The 21,377-nt window shown below is 37.2% G+C and overlaps 1 protein-coding gene across 1 annotated transcript in view; it reads right to left on the reverse strand.

Annotated features, from left to right (window-relative positions):
* Positions 1–388: 388 nt before the first annotated feature.
* Positions 389–21,377, reverse strand: part of LOC149142580 (uncharacterized) — a 74,878-nt gene continuing 53,889 nt past the window's right edge. The window contains exon 5 of the mRNA XM_089446803.1: positions 389–1,295. Coding sequence (XP_089302929.1) covers positions 1,041–1,295 — 255 coding nt within the window. The 3' untranslated portion in view covers positions 389–1,040. The remainder of the gene's footprint in view (positions 1,296–21,377) is intronic.

A 21,377-nucleotide genomic window follows, 5' to 3' on the forward strand; every position in this document is an offset into this window, starting at 1 on the left:
GAATGACAGCAACTGTTAAGGAAAGCAAAAGACAATGAGAAGTTCTCAATCTTGAGAAAAATGGTATGATTTTATATCTTACATTTTCTCTGGAAAATTTCCCCAATTAAATAATGTTTGTGTTGTTATTCATATAATCTTTCTTCAATTGCAAGGCATATCATTTTCATCACGTACAGAGTTCATCAAAAATCACTTTGATATAATGGTCATCTGTATCGCAATTAGTATCACCATCTCAAACTGATTTCTCCAGGATTTTACCCGTATTCATCATCATTAATTAATAAAAAAGAAATGAGCTTCCTGCCTCGATAGGAGATCTATGCATGTATCAAGTACACGAATGTCATTTCTTGTAGACAATCAATATTTAACTAGACGAGTATTAACAAAATTTTATCTTTTACCACATGGAAAATGCAGTACAACTGACAAGACTCCAAGTTAGTTTTACAATCTGATGTTCAATAAGGAAGTCATACCAGGCTGTCTCATGATTACAGAAGGTAAGCACAAATGCATGACACCACCTTGTAATATACATAATCATGATGCATTTTGAAAGATCTAGTTCATTCAGCCATTTTTGCTCAAAGAGTTCTACGAATTGCTTGAACATACCCTTACAGGACACCCGAGTGAGAAAATTTGTCAACATACCTTACAGGACAATTGAGTGAGAAAATTTGCCCGTACTTCAAAACTCTAATATGTAAAATCAGTGGTGTGGAGGTGCATTGTTCACCCCACAATTCCACAATAGAAGACATCTCAGTCATCATACTATTATCCCTTGAATGAGAAACTGTAAAACTTACAAACTACCGACCATCAATAATGCAAGCCTAGTGAGAGGCTTGTAGAGATGAGCAAGACAGCTAATGTTTCAATGGTGTCGTTCAATTTGTGCACAAAAAAATTCTGTGTAGAAGTTACAATACCGTCCCCATGAGGAGGCTGGAAGAGATAGCCTTCACCGCCTTTTCTTTGTCATCGTCGAAAAAGGAAACACAATTCAACATCAAGAATTGAGCAAATTACATGTTCCATCTGAACTTCAAGCACTTGGTACATTTTGTTTGTTGGCACCTTAGCTCACCGTTTTCTGTGTTGTTTCCTACCTCTAGATTTTCCATCGCTTTGATAAATCTGCGCATATGTTGGATATACTCGGGATAGAGCTCCAAATTGCAGTGGCCACCCCCTTTAATCCATAGAGGCTCATATTTTTCTTTGCTTAGCTCCCATAATCTTTTTCCATGGGACCAATCAACAACATCATCAGCTGTTCCCTGTGACAGAACTACAACGCTGTTAAAAGCTTCAATAATCAAGAAAAATCTGATATGTTGTCACTAAGCAATCTTCTCTCCCTCTCCACAAACAATGGAAATACCACAGTAAAAGTTGCTAAAAAATGCATTAAAACAAAATTTATTGGTTGCAAATAAGTCTAACACAAATAACAGAGGGCAGCAAGTCCATTACTCGTCTGAGAATAAGCTTTATTTTAGACATGAATTCAGTTCAGAATACACATTACAAGCATGCAATCATTGATCATTCTTAAACAGGCAAAACAAAACACCATAATCAAGCCATCATGGTAAACAAAGGCATTTCGATAAGGTCTCTATGAGCAACAGGGTCTTGAATGTATTATATTTGTCAATCCATAAGTAATTAAAATGATTCATACATCATCAAACCTTGACTAGTCATCTCACTGAACTTAAAGCAAGATTCAAAAAACCATTTAGCCATGAGCATTCAAGTTTTATTTACATAAACGAGTTGGGCCAGCAACACCAATCAAGGAAATTGAAATCATTCAGCAACACCAATCGCATCAAAATTTTCAATCACAAAGAATAGTAAAATACAATCTATTAGACTTAAACTTGGAGAGCCTTAAGACCTTGAGTCCGGGGTCCATTAAGGGCATCAACAAGACCTTTGTAAACCTTTGTGAGTCTGAGATTCTTCATAAATCACTCACCCCAAAAGAGCAATTCATTATTAGAGTAACCACACTAATGGATATGGGGTTAAAATCTACACAACAGTTTTCCATGTTCAAGTGGAAGGAAGCTTACTCCATTTACATTTATAATGAACTCCATTCTATGCCCTTAGAGCAAACCATAATCTATTCTAGAAATTCCATCATATATCAAAGCTAAAGCATACCATATTCTAAATATTTCATCAGCTAAAACATACATAAAATTTGTAAAAATATTTCATCGCATGTTAAAAGAAAACATATGATATCCTAAAAAAATCATCCCATTTTGGCAAATACTAAATTAAGCAAACTACCCTTAACGTTACCAATGGAGAACAAAATGAATAAATATCTATGTACTCTAAGGATGGTATAATGATTGCGTATTTTATAGTGTTGGTTGGAAACTTGGATTATTTTATTAAGCTTTATCACTTGGCTGAATAGAAATAAGACTATAACAGAAAGGGTTAGATAAAGGCAAAACTATTTTTTGGAAAAAATGCAATATAACAATTACAGAAGACATCAAAGCCAAAATTTGACAATCAACATTGAAAATTAGGATAATTAAAAGAAAATGAATTGTAAATATGAATCTTACAAAGTAGGTTACTGAATATCATATGGAATTCTGAACTATAACTTAAAAACCCTCAATATTAGCAATGTGCATATTGTATAAACAAGATATGCACTCATATATTTGATGAAGTGGCAAGGGAAACCCAAGCCAAGCTCAACCAAGAGGAGTATTGTACCAAAAAAGGATAAATATATAAGTATAAAAAAACCAGAATAGGAATTATAAAAGTTTAAATAAAAATCAAAACTAGAGAATCACTAACCAAGCACATAACATTGCAATGGCGTTGCGGCTCCAAAGTCCCTACAATTCAAATTTTGTTGGAATTATTGGCATTGTTGGGAATCTGCAGGGATTTTGAAAAGTTGTATATAAGGAAATGAACAAAGATGTAGATCTCATCGCCAATGAAGGAGCCCACCTCAAGATGACAAATTGAATACTAAAAAACCCCTTTCCTATCTGCATCCTTTATTCTTTCCAATCATTTATTAATCCGTCATTTGGTGGGTTTGGATATCATTTCACATCACAAAACAAGATAATCCTCCTAGCATGTATTTTAGCATGCAAATCCTATAATAACCAATGCATAAGACAACAAAGAGACCAAAAAGAAATTTTTAAATCCACACCTCTAACTAGATATTCTAATCCAAATTATATATGAAAAAATAAAAGTGTTTACTCGTAGAAATTCCACAATGGCTTCTCTTATCTAGTCAAAAGGGAAAAGGGCATACATTCCTTCAAGGAAGTAAAAAGAAATGAGGAGTAATCAAAGTTCAGACCAAGATTGCCAATTAGAGATTGAAACTTTGGCAGCCTCACTATTTTGATGGACAGGATGGCATTTGAAACTAGTATTATCAAACTTGTTCAAGTCTAGGCAACTTTCAAACAAGACCAATCAAAACAACACTAAATTAACCTGACTTAGTCAATGTTGAAAATGACAACAAGAAAATCCTGATTTAATTTTCCCTTCAATTAAATTAGGAGAAAATTGTAATTCCACATTAGACAACAAGAATGAGTTAACTAAGTTAATTTCACTTAGTTGGCCCAATTAATCAAGTTGAGGGCCTAACTTGAGTCATGTAGAGTGGTTCCTAAATTTTAGGAGCATAGGTTGAACTTAATTTGAGTTGTAATAATGTAATTCAGTTAAACTGAGTTAATGTCAGTTAAACTAGTTCCAACTATTGGAGGAATTAGTAGGAGGTCTAGCAGTGGGGTGCAGTTTCAGTGTTCAACCAATTAACTAATAAATCAGCCATAATTAACTCATGCATGCATGAAATTAGAGTTACCCAGTTGAGATTGGAGTTCAAGGGCAGTGTACTATCAGTTGTATAATTTTCCGACTTGTACAGGTGGTGCATGCAGTCAGAGAAGGACATGTAGGGATTGTGCAATACTAATTGGGAATTTCCCTAATTAATAGAGAGCTAATTCTCAAGGAAACAGTGCAAGGAAATACGAGCTTGGCAGGCAGCATAATTGGTTAAGTATTGGTCAGCGTCAACTTGTGAGGCAGTGAGATAGATTATACTAGTGTAGAGGTTCCTAAGAGCTTGAGCAAGCATTGCATTTCTTCTCTATTATTTTACTAATGTAATACAGATAGGAAGGGGTTTTGAGCAGCAAGCTTTCCCCTTAGATAAATCTTTGAGCATGTGTGATTGAATCTTGTTTCATGCTTATGTTGTGATTTCTCGATCGTTTAATTGTTTCCACTGATGAGTAGAGTAGATTCAAGTCTTTTGTTTTAGCAAATTACATAAGCAGTTTGAATCTACAAGGAATTTCTACATGGTATCAGAGCTAGAATCACAGTAGAGAAGAGAATTTGAAGTTTGTGCAGGAGGTTCGAATTTCAAGATCAATGTTGCAAGCTTTCTCCAAGACTGAGAAGATGACTTCCACTAGACTCAGGCTCGAGTATGCTCTGGAAGGAACCACAAATTTTGTGGCATGGAAGATCCGTATGGAGGCGGTATTAGATGATAACAGGCTACTAGATTACATCAAGACAGATGTAGTAAAACCCCCAACATCTGATGCCTAGGATCTCGCTCAATGGAAGAAGGATGTGGCTAAAGCGAGGAGAATCATATTGGAGGGAGTTCGAGATCATATTGTCTCGAATCTCCACGGGAAAGAAACTCCATTCGTTATGTGGAAAACACTGACCAACTTGTTTGAGAACAACAGTGACCACAGGAAGCTAGCACTGAAGGACAAGCTTCGTAGCATCAAGATGCAAAAGAATGACACAATTTCGTAGTACTTGAGCAAGTTTACACAGTGTCGTGATGAACTTGGCAGGGTCGGTGTGACTGTCCCTGAAGAAGATTTGGTAGCTCTAGCTTTGTTGGGTCTTCCCAAGAGCTGGCATAGTTATCAGGATTCCATGAATGGTAGAGACAAACTATCGAGTTGGGAGTGGTTATGGTCCGATCTAGTGCAAGAAGAAATAAGGCGGGACAATCGAGATGGGACCTCATCCAAAGAAGAGGAAGAGGACCTTGCATTAGTCAGCAAAGGAAAGAAAGCCAAGGGAAAGAAGTCCCAAGGCGAGGAGGGCAAGAAGAAAGACTTGTCCAACATCAAGTGCTTTCACTGTCATGAATTCGGGCACTATGCCACGAAATGTCCACAGAAGAAGGCAAGCAAGAAGGAGCCTGCAGTAGCAACAGCAGGTGAAGCTCTAGCTTCACAATTCAAGCTTGATTTTACTCTCATTGCATGCATGGCAAGCACTGTAATGGGAAGCATGTGGTATCTCGACAATAGTGCCTCGTTCCATATGACAAGGAATAGAGATCTCTTCAGTGACTTGGAGGAGAAAGACCTCAAGCAGAACATTGAGTTTGGAGACAACAGGAGGTATAACACGACCGGTATCGGTACAGTTACTTTTTAGAGGGAGTCTGGCTCCCCTCTCAGACTCAAGGATGTGATGTTTGTTCCAAGTCTAAAGAAGAATCTTGTTTTCATCACAGTATTGGAAGACCATGGCTACATTGTGATATTTAGCAAAGGAAAAGTTTTCCTTAGACACATCGCCATGGGACAGGTGAAGCAAATTGATGCATGCACTTGAGGTAGAAGATGCATGCAAAGCCTTGAGGAACAAGGCAAAGGTTAGAGACTTGGTGGTTGAGAGGGAGCATAATTTACCTCTCAAAATGGAGCCTTAGAAGCAGCCTCAGCAAGTTGTGGAGTAGCCACAATTGGAGAAGTAGAGAGGAGACAGAGTGGAAACATCCACTCAAACAGAGACCTCCAGTAGGGGGAATTTTGAGCTAAGTGAGCAGAGAGAGCACATGCAACCATACCTCTAGATGTGAGGTGGAGCGATGTGAAGCAATAATCCCAAGAGTTGCAGAAATTTGGGCAAGGTCCATTGAGGTGTTTTTGTCTCATGGATCATTACTTAGCTACAAGGGGCCACAATATTTAGTAGCAGGAAGATCAATGTTAGTCAAATACTAAGGAGTGCAAAGTAGTGTTGACAGCAGAGCAGGAGGCTTAGTAACAGAGTTAGCAGCAACATTTTTTTCCCAATAGACAGTTGCAGATTGATTCAATGATAATTTTTATTTATTTTTTATTTTATTCTCAGTTGCAGATGTTGCAATAGCAACAGCAATAGTGAGAGGTGTTGCATACAATACATTCAAAAGGTGTTGGATCAGGGTAGATGTGAATCCCTTTCTTGTTGAGAGGGAGTGTTGAAAATGGCAATAAGAAAATCCTGATTTAATTTTCCCTTGAATTAAATTAAAAAATTGTAATTCCACATCACAAGACAACAAGAATGAGTTAACTAAGTTAATTTCACTTAGTTGGCTCAGTTAATTCGAGTTGAGGGCCTAACTTGAGTCATGTAGAGTGGTTCCTAAATTTTAGGAGCCTAGGTTGAGTTTAATTTGAGTTGTAATAATTTAATTCAGTTAAACTGAGTTAATGTCAGTTAAACTAGTTCCAACTGTTGGAGGAACTAGTAGGAGGTCTAGCAGTGGGGTGCAGCTTCAATGTTCAACCAGTTAACTGATAAATCAGCGATAACTAACTCATGCATGCATGAAGTTCGATTTATCTAGTTGAAATTGGACTTCAAGGGCAGTGTACTATCAATTGTATAATTTTTCAAGTTGTACAAGTGGTGCATGGAGTTAGAGAAGGGCCTACAAGAATTGCGCAATTCTAATTGGGAATTTCCCTCATTAATAGGGGGCTAATTCCCAAGGAAAAAGTGCAAGGAAATAAGAGCTTAGAAGGTATCAAAATTGGTTAAGTACTGGCCAGAGTCAGCTTGTGAGGCAGTGAGATAGATTATACTAGTGCAAAGGTTGCGAGGAGCTTGAGCAAGCATTACATTTCTTCTCTATTTTCTAACTAATGCAATACAGAAGGGGTTTTGAGCAACAAGCTTTCCCCTTAGATAAATCTCTAAGCATATGTAATTGAATCTTGTCTCATGTTTATGTTGTGATTTTTTGATCATTTAACTATTTCCATTGATGAGCAGAGTAGATTCAAGTCTTTTGTTTTAGCAAATAACATAAGTAATTTGAATCTACAAGGAATTTCTACAGTCAAGCCAACCTTTGTCTCTGTTGAGTAAAACCAAAACTAGCCATTTAATGGAGTAAAGGATGATTTGACCAAGCTTTGGCACTGTTGACTAAGCCAGCTACTTGCAAGCCTAGTGAAACTAAAAATGATCATCTCATGTTGGTTGAAGTCTTGGGAATTAAAAAAATTTGGCACTTATTTAGAAGTATGCCTTGTCAAATTCAAGTATTTGTTGTTCAAAAAAAGGCCTTTTGGAAACTTGGGAACAACTCGAGTCAATTTTCCAAAATCAGGCTTTCCAAACACTAACTTCTTGAACTCCCACCTTTTTTGAACCGTGTATAGATGCCATTGGAAGCAAATTAGTTCAAAATCCAAAGCAGACATTGTTTTTTCTTTTCTGAACCTAAGCCTCTCAAAGAAATCAATAGAATCCATCAAAGAGTATTTGGAAATCTTTCTAGCACAGTCAAAATTAGCCAGTTGGCAAACAACATGGAAACCCTTGGCTTTCCACCTTCATAACCACTCCTTTGTAATTGCATTCATTGTAATTAATTCATGTAACTGAATCTTGTGCATGGCATGTATATACTATAAATACTTTGATTTAATAGAAGGGCAAGGATTTTTTGTTGGCTAAGATTTTGGATTCCATTATTGTTAGAATACTTTGTTGGTTTTGCTTTCTTGCTTTTCAACATATACATAGAAAGATATGTTGTTAGCACATTTTTATTGATATACAGTACTTCTAGCATAACAATTGGAATCATAGTATTTGTGCTATAGTCCATGTATCCTCCTAGGCATACAGTTCAAAGAAATAGAAAAAAAAAAAGAACTAGCCACCCCGACCAACCCACCAAGCAAAAACTGTAATCTCATCCTCATAAACACACCTCCTCCCTTTCTTGGCTCCCACACTTCTCATTGTGATCAATTGGATCTAAAGCAGTCATTATTTGTTCAAGCAGACTTTGACTTGATTCAAAATTGAGTCGGGATAGATTTTAATAGGGAATTGATATGCACTTTTTGTCTACCTATTTGCAACAATATTGAAGGAGAACCTATGGTTTGAAGAGGAAGAAGCCTTGCATAGAATATCCATAGGGAAAAACGCAAGAAACTACTGTATATGGATAACAATTTAAGATACATAATCTGAGTTGTCACTTAGGGCATATTTCTAGGAATGTTATAGGCTATTGAAAGGTGTCAACGGATTTAAACCATCATGATCAAACGACAACGTTTCTTGAATACATTCAACAAAAGAAAGCTAACTTCAAATTCTTGGACTTGGCCAAATTGATCTGGTGACTCAGACTTCAGATTTAATTATAGTACACTGATTTTTGGTCTCTAAAGACCATTTAGTGACTCAAGGCTTAAGTATTTTGTCTCGGAACATTAATTTTATGTATCCCACAACTTATAGTTTACCACCTTCTTGAAGTTTTACCTATTTGCACCCTTGCATGCAACAAATTCTAGATATTTGGTGTCTAATCATTTGGATTTACATTGATGTACATGAATTACATTTTTTTCCTAAAATTTGAAAATTCTATGTATTGTTTTTATTTGGTCGAGTCGTTTACCAAGTCAATGACCAAGTTTGATCCGAGCCTAGACTGAGTTTTAATTTGGGCCAACAAAATTACAGTTTGAGTCCTAGTCCAGTAACTTAGTTTGAGAAAGAGAAAGCTAGAAAGCTAGACAGGAGTAATCCCATGTACTAATGAGTGCACTGGAATAGTTAACAAAAGGGGCAAGTAATAATAAGATAATAGAGGACACTTTGCACATGGATGAAGCTACGAAATTGATGGTTAATCAAGTTTGAGATGCATGAAGAGTAACCTAGACCAAATAAAGAACATGTTGAAAATATTGTTCGAAGATACAAGACAATTAGAAGCACGTCACGTCAAAGATCAACACATGTATTTGGGGTTAACCCTATACCTAAATGATCATGAATCACATAGTTACTTGAGTGATTACTCCATATCATTGGGCCAAATTGATTATGATCTCAGTCCAAGTCTGATAAATTTGTTTGAAAAAGAGAAGACTAAAGATGAGTAATCCCATGTACCAATCAATATCATGGAATAGCTAACAAGCGGGGCAAGTAATAAAAGATAATAGAACACTTTACACATGGATGAAACTATGAAGTTGATGGTTACTCAAGATTGGGCAATGACCCAAGATAATAAAAACATCACATCAAAGATTGACACATGTACTTAGTGGATAGTGTTTTACCTAGATAATCATGAATGGCATATTCACTTGCGTGATTATAATAATGGTGAGAACCACATTTTATAGTTTCTGAAGCTAGATTATCTAACCCTAAGCCTAACAATGTAAGCTAATTAATGACCCACTAATGGTGTACAATAAATGACATTAATGACCATTATGTCAAGACTCAAGAGTAACCACTAAGGGTGAGTCATACATGATTTTAAAGACCACTAAAAGACCGCAAAGTCAAGCTTATTCACCATAACACCAACATCCCCCCCATGATTGACATGGGATAAATAAGGGAAATGTGGAAGAATCATGTATTTGACCATGTAAATATAACATCCTAGCATCCCAAAAGAGTAGATCAAAATCTTGCTTCACGTCTTGATACTTGTCTAAAAGTTAAATTATCTTTTTGTATTCCAAAGGAACCCATCAGCCCACCTAACACATAACTACCAATAAACCTTTGGGGTCTACGGCTTGTACTCCTCTCCGTAAACTAGTTCACAACCGGGGGGATTTAAACCTTTGGATCCCACAATTTTCTCATGACTCACATTACTTTGATCACCAATTGAGTTACCCCCCCGGGACCAAAACGTCGAATATTATCACTTTGAATTGGGACAACTTCTTCACTAAGCTAAGAAGCAAATACCTACAAAGAATTAATCTCATCTTGAAGTCAAAACTTATCATTTGCGATAAATCAACTAAATCCCTACAAAGAATTAATCTCATCTTGAAGTCGAAACTTATCATTTGCGATAAATCAACTAACTCCTTTAGCGCTATATTAGCATTCTGGAAAGAAGTGACTTCATTACGAAGTTGAGCAATGGTATCCTTCTAATAGGCATGAATATCCTTCAAGAAAGCAAATTCACTACGAAGTTTATCAGTAGCAATCTACAAAGAACTGTCTTTTTACGACATTTTAAATAAATAAAAAGTCACATTCTTCAAAGTCAACCATCATGAAACAAAATATATGTATTCTGTAATCATCATATGTTGGGCAACAAGTGCAAAATGTCTGGGTAGGGAGCACAGGGTGAGAAATCTCCACAAATCAGGTTCCAAAAGTATCCTTCCCCCCGGCCCCCCTGGTCAAGGACTTTAGTAAAATATATATTCCCCCCTTAAAATTATTCCATGTTAAAATAAAACTGGAAATCACATAGCAAGACAAGCTAGCATTTTCTTGGCTATGCATTTTGTGGAGAACAACCCAAGCTTGAAGGCACAATAGAGGGCAACAAAATTGCTACAAAGAGGCCGCAAGTTACAAGAAAATTTGTTAGAGGGAAGTGCAACCTAAAAAAGGGAGTGCAATATATTTTTTGTTTCAGGGTTGTTGGAGTACAATCGTTGGATATTTGCCTAATATTAAGTGTTGATCGACAGAAGTATGCTCTAAATTTCATAAGAAAGTGAGCAAAAACATGATTTGATGTAACACCAACCAAAAAGAAGCTAACAAAGTCAAAAAATTTCTTAAAAAGTCATCCTGGGCTTGCTCAATAAAACATCTGAGAGCACAACTCTATCTCAATGGAAAGAAAAAACATTAAACCAATAGACATCATCAAATGTCAAAGGCAGGCTCAGACCAAGCAAAGTGAGGCCAACCCAAACAACACATGATACAGAAGATGAGCTTGTTAAAAACAGTTACTATTGCAATCTGATCAAAATTATTTCTGGAAATTAAACTATAATAATATAGGAACCTTTCAACTGTTAATACTATGAACTTAGTGCCACTGGATGGCTGGTACAACTTATTTGACCAAGTTGAAATTGTGAATTAAATTCGTAGCAGCACCATCAACACGCTTTAATGCAAGCAATCCTAGATTAGAATGACAACAATATGACAAATGTTTATTGGAGTCATATTGGACCCACTCGGTAGCTCACAGATTTGTACCTTGCAACTTTCTTCTTCATCACTGTTAGGGCTGAAGAGAGCCACACCTAAAAAGAAACATTCTCTAAAAGAGAACTAAATGCTAATGGTTACAGACAAATCGCATGCTTGCGCTCAATGAGTTCAGATCCACACACATCACATAGACTTGTACAATACCTCAAATCTGCAATTTTTTTTTTAATTATGTGGATTTGAAACCAAGAACCATGTGAAATTCAACTGATCTCAATAAAAAGTCACGCATTGGCCCACATACGGTCTTCCATGCACAACTAAAGAGTCACCTTAATAGTTTCGAACACAGGCTCCATGCACCCTACAAAATCACAGGGCAGTAAAGCCTGCTTGGATGTCGTGTTGAAGATATGTGTTAGTTATTTGGGTACACAGATACCTGCTAAACACATTTTGTCAATATTTGATGTGACGTTATATGATGACCCAAGACAATTAGAAGCACATTCACATCACATCAAAAATTGACAAAAAGTGTTTAGCAGGTATCTGTGTACCCAAATAACTATGAATAGCACATACACTTGAGTGGTTACAAATATGGTGAGAACTACATTGTATAGGTGCTAGGGCTAGATTACCTAACCCTAACAATGATTGTGGATTATATAATGACCTGCTGATGAGTACAATAAATGGCATTATTGACCACTAAGACACAATTGACCACCACACTAACCACCAATGTGTGCAATTACCATCCACGGAGGATGAGCTATAAATGACTTTAATAACCACTAAGAGCCAAACATAACCACCATAACACCAAACTGAATCAAATTAAAAATAAAAAGAAAACAAGCAATCAAACACATTGAATGCCAGCAAAGTGAATTAGTGATCTCCCCTCCCTCTAAATGTTCATTTTTTTGTTAATAAACTCAGGAGAGCTTGATGCTCATTATGTTATATCTATAAACCAATTCCTAGCTCAACGATCAACCTTTGAAATCAATTAGGTTACCAATTACATAGCCACCATTTACAGTTTGAGTATAGATAGTTGAAATCTTCCTGAGGCGATAAAGTAATTTACTACAGCTACAAGAGTAACAATAATATACAAATTTTAAATTTTTATGAAATAAATTTTTAATTAGAAAAATATCAAATATATGTTGGTGTAACGCAGGATAATCAATAGATGTTAGCTTTACCTGTGGCTTGGAATCAGTTCTCGTTCACCTTGGTGCACTTCCACAAAGACAGAACTGCCTTGTACTCTGCAGCAGTGTCAATAAGGGGTAGCAATGTTGTCATTAAGGCACATGTATGCTTTTACATGCATGAGCCATCTTTAGCAGTTTATTTTTTGAGGTGTTTTTTTTCAGTTGAAAAAAGTACACGCTTTCTGTATTTTAAAAGTGTTTTTTCATTTTCAGTTTAAACGCAAATTTATTTTTAACAAAAGTATATTGCCTAGAGGCAACTCCAGATTTAGCCTACACTCTTCCTTATAGAAAACTTGGGCACATTATTCTAGGCAAGGATTGAATTAGGCTTTATCTCTAATTTAGGTGCACCACTGGGATTGGTTAGTTTTGTAAACCTTAGTCGTTTCTTTGTCTATAACGGAAAGGCAAGGTAGGAGTGTGAGACAATTCAGTTTTGGATTCTTGCCTTATGATACATCTTTTGAATGATAGAGATTGATGTGTGAATAAGTGAGGTGTATATGCTCGTCATATTTTCCAATTTACTATTTTTATGCAAATTTAAGTAAATGCAGTTTGTTGTTTTGAGTTTTTCAAAAGCATTTAAAGTCTACACTTGTGAATACACAATTCCAGTTTAGAGCAAGCTGGTGTACTATTTTCTTTTTTTAGTTAATAAGAAAATAGAGATGTGTTTTTGAGTGCTGCAGATTCTACTGTTTGTTGTTCATATTTTTAGTGTGTTTGTAGATCTAGCATATAAACCAGCAATTTTGGGAGTTTTCTAGTTTACTGCTTCCTTGGGTTTTAGGTTGCAGGTTTGCTTACCATGAATTGAAAATTTTAACTTGGAATCAGAGCTGTTCTAAGATCATGTATGGATAGACTACTTGTTTGTGACAGGGAGTTGTCAGAGGATTCCAGCATATGTGCATGTGAGAGGCATAGAAACAGTTTACGAAATGGAAACATCCTAGAAACATGAACCCTCAAAAATATGAAAATGGGGAATCTCTCTCTCTCTGTATATATATATAATGTGCTATTTTAGAAATAGCACATTATATTGAAACTTTTAAAGAAAGCATTATGAATAAATGAGCAAGAGCATTTAAATGACAAACAATGTTTCGCCATCGCTTATCTTGGGATCCTCATCATTAGTATCACCCTTTGCCTCTCTTCTAGACTTTGCCTCTACATCAACCAACACCATCCAAATTTGACAAAACTGCCTAATCCAAGCTTTAAAATATGATAGAAAAATCATAACATGCCTAATCAATGATTCTAGCTCAAGTGAAGGGTACATTTTTGTTAAGGCCATGAGAGAGAAGTTCACCAATCAACACAACCAACATTGGGGTACATAAAACGTTTGCTGCTCTTGATTAAATGCCAATCATATACCCTCATACATGATAGAATCCAATAAAAATGCCACAATCCTGCTGATCTTGAAATCCTGAAAACTTTGAATTTTGAATGGGATATGAAATTGTACTTTCTCCTTATAAGTCCAATGAGGGTGGAACCACTCTCAAACATCCTAAAACAATTAATGGCAATGTTTGAAATTCAACCTAAATGACAAAAAGGAAAGATAAAAGAAATGTAAAAGGATAACAAGGAAAGATAAAGGAGATGTCAAATTTTACTTGCCAATTTAATATTACCATTAATTACCAACTTTTTTGGTAAGTCAAAATAATCAGGATTTGGTGTTGGAAAATTGTACAGATGTTTGTATGACCCAAGAAAGCATTTCAAGGCTGTACCACATGCATTGCTGTGTTTCCTATGAAAGGGAACCTAGTACAGCCCAATACTAAATTTTTCAAGCAGCATAGCATTGAGACTTAAGATGGGTTTTGGGGTGAGATAACTAGGATATTCTAATGACTGGAAGCTCATTTTTGCCCTGCGATACATGACAAACAACTAGGATAAGTTGCATATCTGATTTTTTTTTGCGACTGATTTATCTGGTTTTAGCGTGTCCCAGGATCTACAGTAAGGACTTGTCTCAGTCTCCAAGAGTGTCAGATCTTGGAGGGCACGTCCAATTTTGTATCATGGAATAGCAAGTTGCAGAATCTATGGGAGAACCTTGACCTTTGAAGTTTCATGGAAGGAAAGGTGATTGCCCCTACCAATCCCACTCTATTGGCTGAGCATGATAAGAATACAGCTAAGGTGAAGAGAATTGTTCTTGATTCAGTGAAAGACCATTTGACCCCTCATGTTTGATGCCTTAATGACTCTGTACTAGAGTAGAAATGTTAGCTGGAAGATGCTACTGAAGAACAAGCCAACCGATACTCACATGAGTGACACAAAGATGGTGACCAACTATCTAATGAAGATTATTGAGTTGAGAGATCAGTGGGTTATTATCAAAATGAAGGTGGAGGATGAGGAGTTAGTACCTATAGCACTAAATAAGTTCCATGCGTCCTGGGACATGTTTGTTCTAGGTGTTTGTGCTTGGGAGAAGCTTCCTACCTTTCAAAAGCATTGGGATAATTTTGTCCGGATGAATACCAAACTAGATTCTATCTCAACCAGAGTTGAAGAAATCAATAACTTACCACTTATCAGGAAAATGAGGATCGGAGGCAAGAAAGGAAGATCTGAGAGAGGTTAGAACTTAGAAGAGCAAGAAGGAAGAATCAAAATCTTTGGACCAGGGGAAGAAAGACTTGGGTCACATGTTAAGTGTTTCGAGTGCCACAATGGGCCACCATGCATATCAGTGCACTGTGAGGAAGAAAGCCAGCCAACAACAGAAGTAGTTTTCTGGGAGTGCATAAGCTTCCACTAGAGAGGATGAGTTAGCATCCATACTTGAGACAACTTTCTCCATGGTATAGTGAATTGACTAACACCATTGGTGTAGGGTGAGATGTGGACAATGAAGCATCCAGAGACATGACCTCCAACAAGAAGGCTTTCAACAGACTTCAAGAGCAAGTGGCAAACATTTTGATTGCTCCCAAGGGTAAGTTTCAAATGTTTAGAGAGAAGCTTGGTTATAGGTGGAAAACACCTTCCTCTCAAATAGGAAGTGTTAGCTTTACCTATTCTCAGGAGCAATTCTCCCTCAGCTTGGTGCACTTCAGCAGTTCCAGATTTGCCTTGTATTACTCTGCAGTAATTGTTAGTTTTTGTAGCATCGGATGTGTTCTAGCCACAAAATTAGTGGAGAGGCTAGAATGCATGAAATCTCCAAAACCCATAAATCTCTTCTTGAAATTCCACCTAGAGATGACTTAATTAGATTATTAACCTATTTTTTAATGTTTCCTAAGTCTAAACTTAGGAAAACTGATTAATTAATCAGAATTAATTAAGTCAAGGTGAGAATAGTCTAGAAACTCACACGAATCAACTTCAAGATGATCCTAGCCCTTGATTAAATTTTAATCTTGGTCGTTGGTGCTCCAACAAAAGATTATAAGAAGTCGATGGGTAGATGGAGAATACACCAGTGCATATACTTAGTGATCAAGGCAGTTCGATTTCCTAGTGGCAGGTAATTCAACAGCGAGATCGAGCCAGTGATCAAGTCGCAGGTGGCAGAGGGGCAGCACAGTAGATTTCTAGAGGAGTTTCCAGTTCCATAGGAATTAGAAGAGAAGGTCGAAATTATTTTCCAGGAGGTTGAGCAGGGACTACACAAAGCCTCAATTTGAGCAGTTCGATTTAGCTGAGGGAAAGCTCGATCCGGCATCCAGAAGCCAAGAAAAGTTTCCAGACTACTGGAGAGTCACTTTCACCAACAGAGGCAGGCAGGATGGCTTGTTGTGAGGGTTTGTCAGCCATACATCTGGGATATGTGCAGAGGCAGAGCAGAAGGGTCTACGCTGAAGTTGGACAGCTCGCCTTTCAAAGGGAGTCAATTGTCAGAATTGCTTGGAGAGAGGGACATCAATCTTTGCTGACATAAGTATAACTCTGAGCTAACATCAATCTTTTCCCTTTCAAGAGTAGTCTAACGATCTCCCTTTTCTTCTTATTATAATAAAATACTTCTAAGTTGGTTACTAGCTCCACACATTCCCCTGAATATCCTAGCTACATAGTTGTTGGCAAATGTCCAATTGTTATTGATGGGTAAGGAGATGCCTTTGTAATATGAACAGGGATCATAACGAGATGGTCATAATCTCCTTCTCCTTGAGGATTTGCATTTGTTTACTCTCCTCTTCCTTTTTCTTTAATTCCTCTTCCTTTCTAAGCCTTTTAGCCTCAACTTCTTCATTTTTCCTACTTTTTTTAACTAATCTCCTTTGTTCTTCCATCTCAAACTCCATTTTAACTTTGGCTTCTTCCTCTAACCTTCGCATTTCTTGTTCAACTACCTCATCTACTTTTCTTTCTCTACTTCTGCTTTGGCATCTACATCAAATTTTCTCCTTCGCCCTTCTTCTTGTTTCTTTCTTTGTTCTTCCCATCTTTTGTGTTGTTGTATCCTATCTAAAGTCTCTTCATATGAAGTTTCCCTTCTCTTTACTTGTTTTTCTTCTCATTCCTCGAGAGCATAAGACCATGGATACCTAATCTCGTTAAAACGATCAAACACTACTTTCTCTAAATTATGTCTATGAAATGTTTATTCCCCAAAATTAAGCCTCTAATATAGCCTTCACCTCCATTCTAGTACACATGAAATTACTTAGATGATAGATTATGATCTCCAATGGGTAAGAAGGGCAAAGTTTCTTCTGATCCTCATTAAATAAAGCATTGAACCCATGCAGAATAGTTTTACAGGCTATTTCTCTAACAACTCGTCTATTAGGCACATACTTTGGCAAAAGATGTGGAGGCTTAATGTGCCCATAGATTCTCATGCATGTCTATTCAGCATTGATATCCCAATCTCCGATTGAACCTATTACTTTCATGGTTTCCTCCAATAGTTCAAGGACTATCATATAGAATAACAATGAAAATACTGGAACAATGAAGTAATCTCATATCCTAGCATATTGTCATTTGTATTTGGGGTCCCATAAGTCCTAACAATAAACATGCACAAGGCTTTCAACTAGAGTCTAATTCTGCCTGAGTCCTGCAAAAGGATTGGGTGCACAAATGGTATATACGGAATACGAAGCATATAGAATCCTTGAGGATCATCTTGAGAAGTATCTTTAACTTTGGTTATTGCATCTAACATTTTAATCAAAAAAGATGGATCCCAAACTAAAATTGATCCTTTATTGACTATCTCATGCATTAATGGGACACAAGCCTCCTTGAAGTGAGAAGCATCTTTCCTCCATATAATCTACTAATCATGGTAGTGGCTGATTTGAAGGGTTCCTAAAGAATCTAAGTTGGGTAAAGTCCAGTATATCGGGTTCTCAAACCTCCATTGGCCTTACTAACTTCCTCCACCTATTTAGTCATCAATGCTACCTCAAGGCTTACAAACTTGTAGCACTCTTCCAAAGTTTTTGCCTGAAAAGAAGCAATACAACTTCCCACTTATTAATTATGGTTATATTTTCCGAGTTGACATGGTCGATGATCCATTTGATCATCTTGGTACAGGGTAAAGTAGAGGGTCTAGCTACTACATTATGAAGATGAAACCTTTGAATTTTCTCATATGCATACAAGTTTGGGTCTTCTTCATCTTTTGTAATGGTTATGGATATAATAGTCTTTTGCGAGTATGATGTTATAGTTGAGAATACAATGGATAAATCCCCTCAGCCTCTTGGCCAACCAAGATGGTTGTTTGGTTGTGAAAGACTCTTAGTGAGTCACAACCTTCAAAGCTTGGTTTGCTCTAGATAGGCTAGAGAAGCCTTGAATTTGTTGTCTATGAGCAAAGGGTCTTATTGATGATATGGACCTAGATGTAAGAGTAATAGCCTTAATTTTAAAGTGGAGACTCAAAGGAAATAGTCTTCATAGAACATTTGATGTAGAGTATTAAAGTGTTCAGTTTCACTAACGAACTAGTAAACTAGTGGAAAATCTATTGAAGTGCTTAATGAGCTTGTATGACCTATTTAAGTGAATGGCCTTTACTGGGCTAGTTGTGGGAATGAGTAGTTGCCTTGTATCCCTATATGGGACAAGTTATGCAGTTAAACAATTGAAAGGTATCCCTGCTTTGGGATAAGAAGGTTCAAAGGTCCTCTTCTGTATGCCTTAGAAGGACTATGCTTCTTGTAGAAGTAGGCCATGATGTTGGCTTTTAGTTGCTTGGTATTGGCTATAAGCCTGTGTTTAGCTAGTTTGAAGAGAGTGAGGAGTTCCACTCAGATGGGGCAAACTATGAAGATTCTCATTGTGTTTTATTTGATAAGTTCCTTGGTTTCAGCAGTATTTTGGATGCTTTTATAGGCTAGTGAAAACTTTTGTATCTTCAAAAGTCTTCTGGGAAAGTTTTTGCTCTGTCAGATTCAAGCTTGAAAATGCCTTTCAAAAGCCTAAATTTTTGGAAATTTGGGGATTGATGTTCTAAACTATAGCCCCTGGACACATGGTCTGGATAGGGGAATGTGACCGTGGGTTAATGGGAGAGGAGCTTAAGTATAAAAGCCCAAAAGGGATTGGATGTTCCAGATATTCAGATATCTGGAAGCATCAAGGAATTCAACTAAATGCAAAGATCTCCAATTTGAAATTTATTATAAAGGGAATTAATGGGAAACCCTGAATCCTAATGCCAACTAGACGAGCCGCGGGTAGATGACATAATCATTGATGTGTGACTATTGATGGGGCGGCGTACACAGGTCATGGTGACATGGCTATTGGTGTGGGGACTAAGATGTCATTATTGATGTGGCCATATGGACAATTATTGGTGTGGCATGTTGACATGGTGTGTTGACGTAGCACAAAGGTCATGTCACTGCAAAATCTAGCAGGGCTTGTAGAGGGGTACCCTACAAGGCAAGCACTAAACCAAGTAACAATAATAAGGTAGTGGCCCACTGTCACCATAGCCCCTACCCCTGTTATTTATGGATTTTCACCAATGGGAGGAGTCTCGGTATATAGGTCACCTACAATAGATATTCTAGGCTTAAAGGTTTAAGGCGACGCAACAAGCTTCCAAAGGATGGCTTAACTTAAGCACAAGGCTCAAACAACAATGAAGAGGCAATTTGCATCCCTTAGAGAAGCCAATCTAGGGTACGCTAGACCAAGGGCTTGATTGATAGCATGCAAAATGGGATATGCTAAGGTCAAGGTGCCAAGGAAAAGGTTTCCAACAATGAGTATCAACAATCAAATGGAATTCGAAACCTTCAGGAAGCCCTCAAATTGAAGCTTAGCCAAGCTAGGGTTTAATCTAGGGAAAAAGAAATTTTGGAGACAAATGGAGATATTAGCCACCAAAAAGAATGATTTTGAGGCAACCACTTCTACTCTTGATGTTGAATCCTTCCAATGCCAAAACCTCCCCTCCTAGGCAATTTCACTCTAAGCCCTAATTGGGTCGCTTGTCCTTAAGAAGGCCGAATTTAGAGAGAAAGGAAGAGTGAAATTCAATTTATGGATAAGATAAAAGTTGATTGCCTATTAGACAAGGCCAATTCCTAGCCCTTGGGTTAATGGAGTCTGGACTCTGAGGAATTAATAAATTAGCCAAGTCATGCAAAAGAGTAAGGATATTTTGATGCCCTAGCAATAAAAACTTAACTATTACCTTTGTGAGGGATCAATATTCACTTGGGAGAGCTAATTCAAAGATTCACCAAGAGGATTGGCATTCACATATTATGCATGAGTAATGCATGCAATGATGATATCTATCTTCAATAACAATGGTGCAATAGAAAAACCCTAGATCATCAATACATTACATATATTAGACATAAAATCATAAATTTATCAATGACAAAGCTCATTTACAAGATAAAATGCATGAACAATCCATTCATTGATCCAAGATAACTTCTCCAAAGCCAAAACAAGAGTTCCAATAGACAAAATACTCCATAGATCACATCTCTCCAAAGATACCAGAAGGTTGAAATTCTCCAAAAGAGGCCGAATTAGTCCACTGTCCAAGTGATGATGAATAGAAACAATGATCCTCTCCTCTATTTATATGAGGAGGATGAGTCCAAATATTAGCCTAAAAGCCCCTAATAACAAGTTAAATCACAAGAAACCCTTGGGTTACAAGCCAACCCACTAGCTTTTGATCATAAGTGCAAAATAAGCCCACACATGTGAGCCGCTAGCCTTCTAGGGCTGATGTCATGCATGAAATAGGCTCCAAGTGGCATCTCCAAGTGTTATGAGGTGTCCAATGTGGCATAGTAGCATGTAATAATCATGATGTGATGGTTGGCTCTAAAATTCACATCAATGGCTCTCTGTGGTCCCAACATCCAAAGGGGGCACAACCAAGTGATCTCCATGGGTCTCCAATTGTGAAAAGTGTCCATCTCTGCTCCAGTGTTGAGGGATTTCCAAGTGTTACTAGCCCTCCCAAGACTTTGAAGGTGAGACCATCCTCATCTAGGCCCTGAATCAGTTGCCATCCCTCATAAGGTTCTAAGGCTGACCTGGTGCCATGTTGGGTCTAGGTGTGTCATCCTAAAGGATCATCAAACCTAGTGCAAAGAGGCACAACGTCCTAGGTGCAAGGAGTACTCTGGTACATGCTTGATGTGCTAGTGTTGCTAGGAGGCCCAAGAGTCTCAACGATTCACTTGATAGTGCCAATATACTCTCCTATAATTGCCTAGGTACTTGTGGAAAGGCGCCTTAGACATGGGTTTTGAAACATCTAACAATCACAACATAGATTCTAGTAAAAGCAGTCAGTAA

This window comes from Pinus tabuliformis, chromosome X (genome assembly GCF_031772625.1).
Source record: "Pinus tabuliformis cultivar Carrire ecotype Pingquan chromosome X, CPIR1, whole genome shotgun sequence".
In the NCBI taxonomy this organism is placed as follows: domain Eukaryota; kingdom Viridiplantae; phylum Streptophyta; class Pinopsida; order Pinales; family Pinaceae; genus Pinus; species Pinus tabuliformis.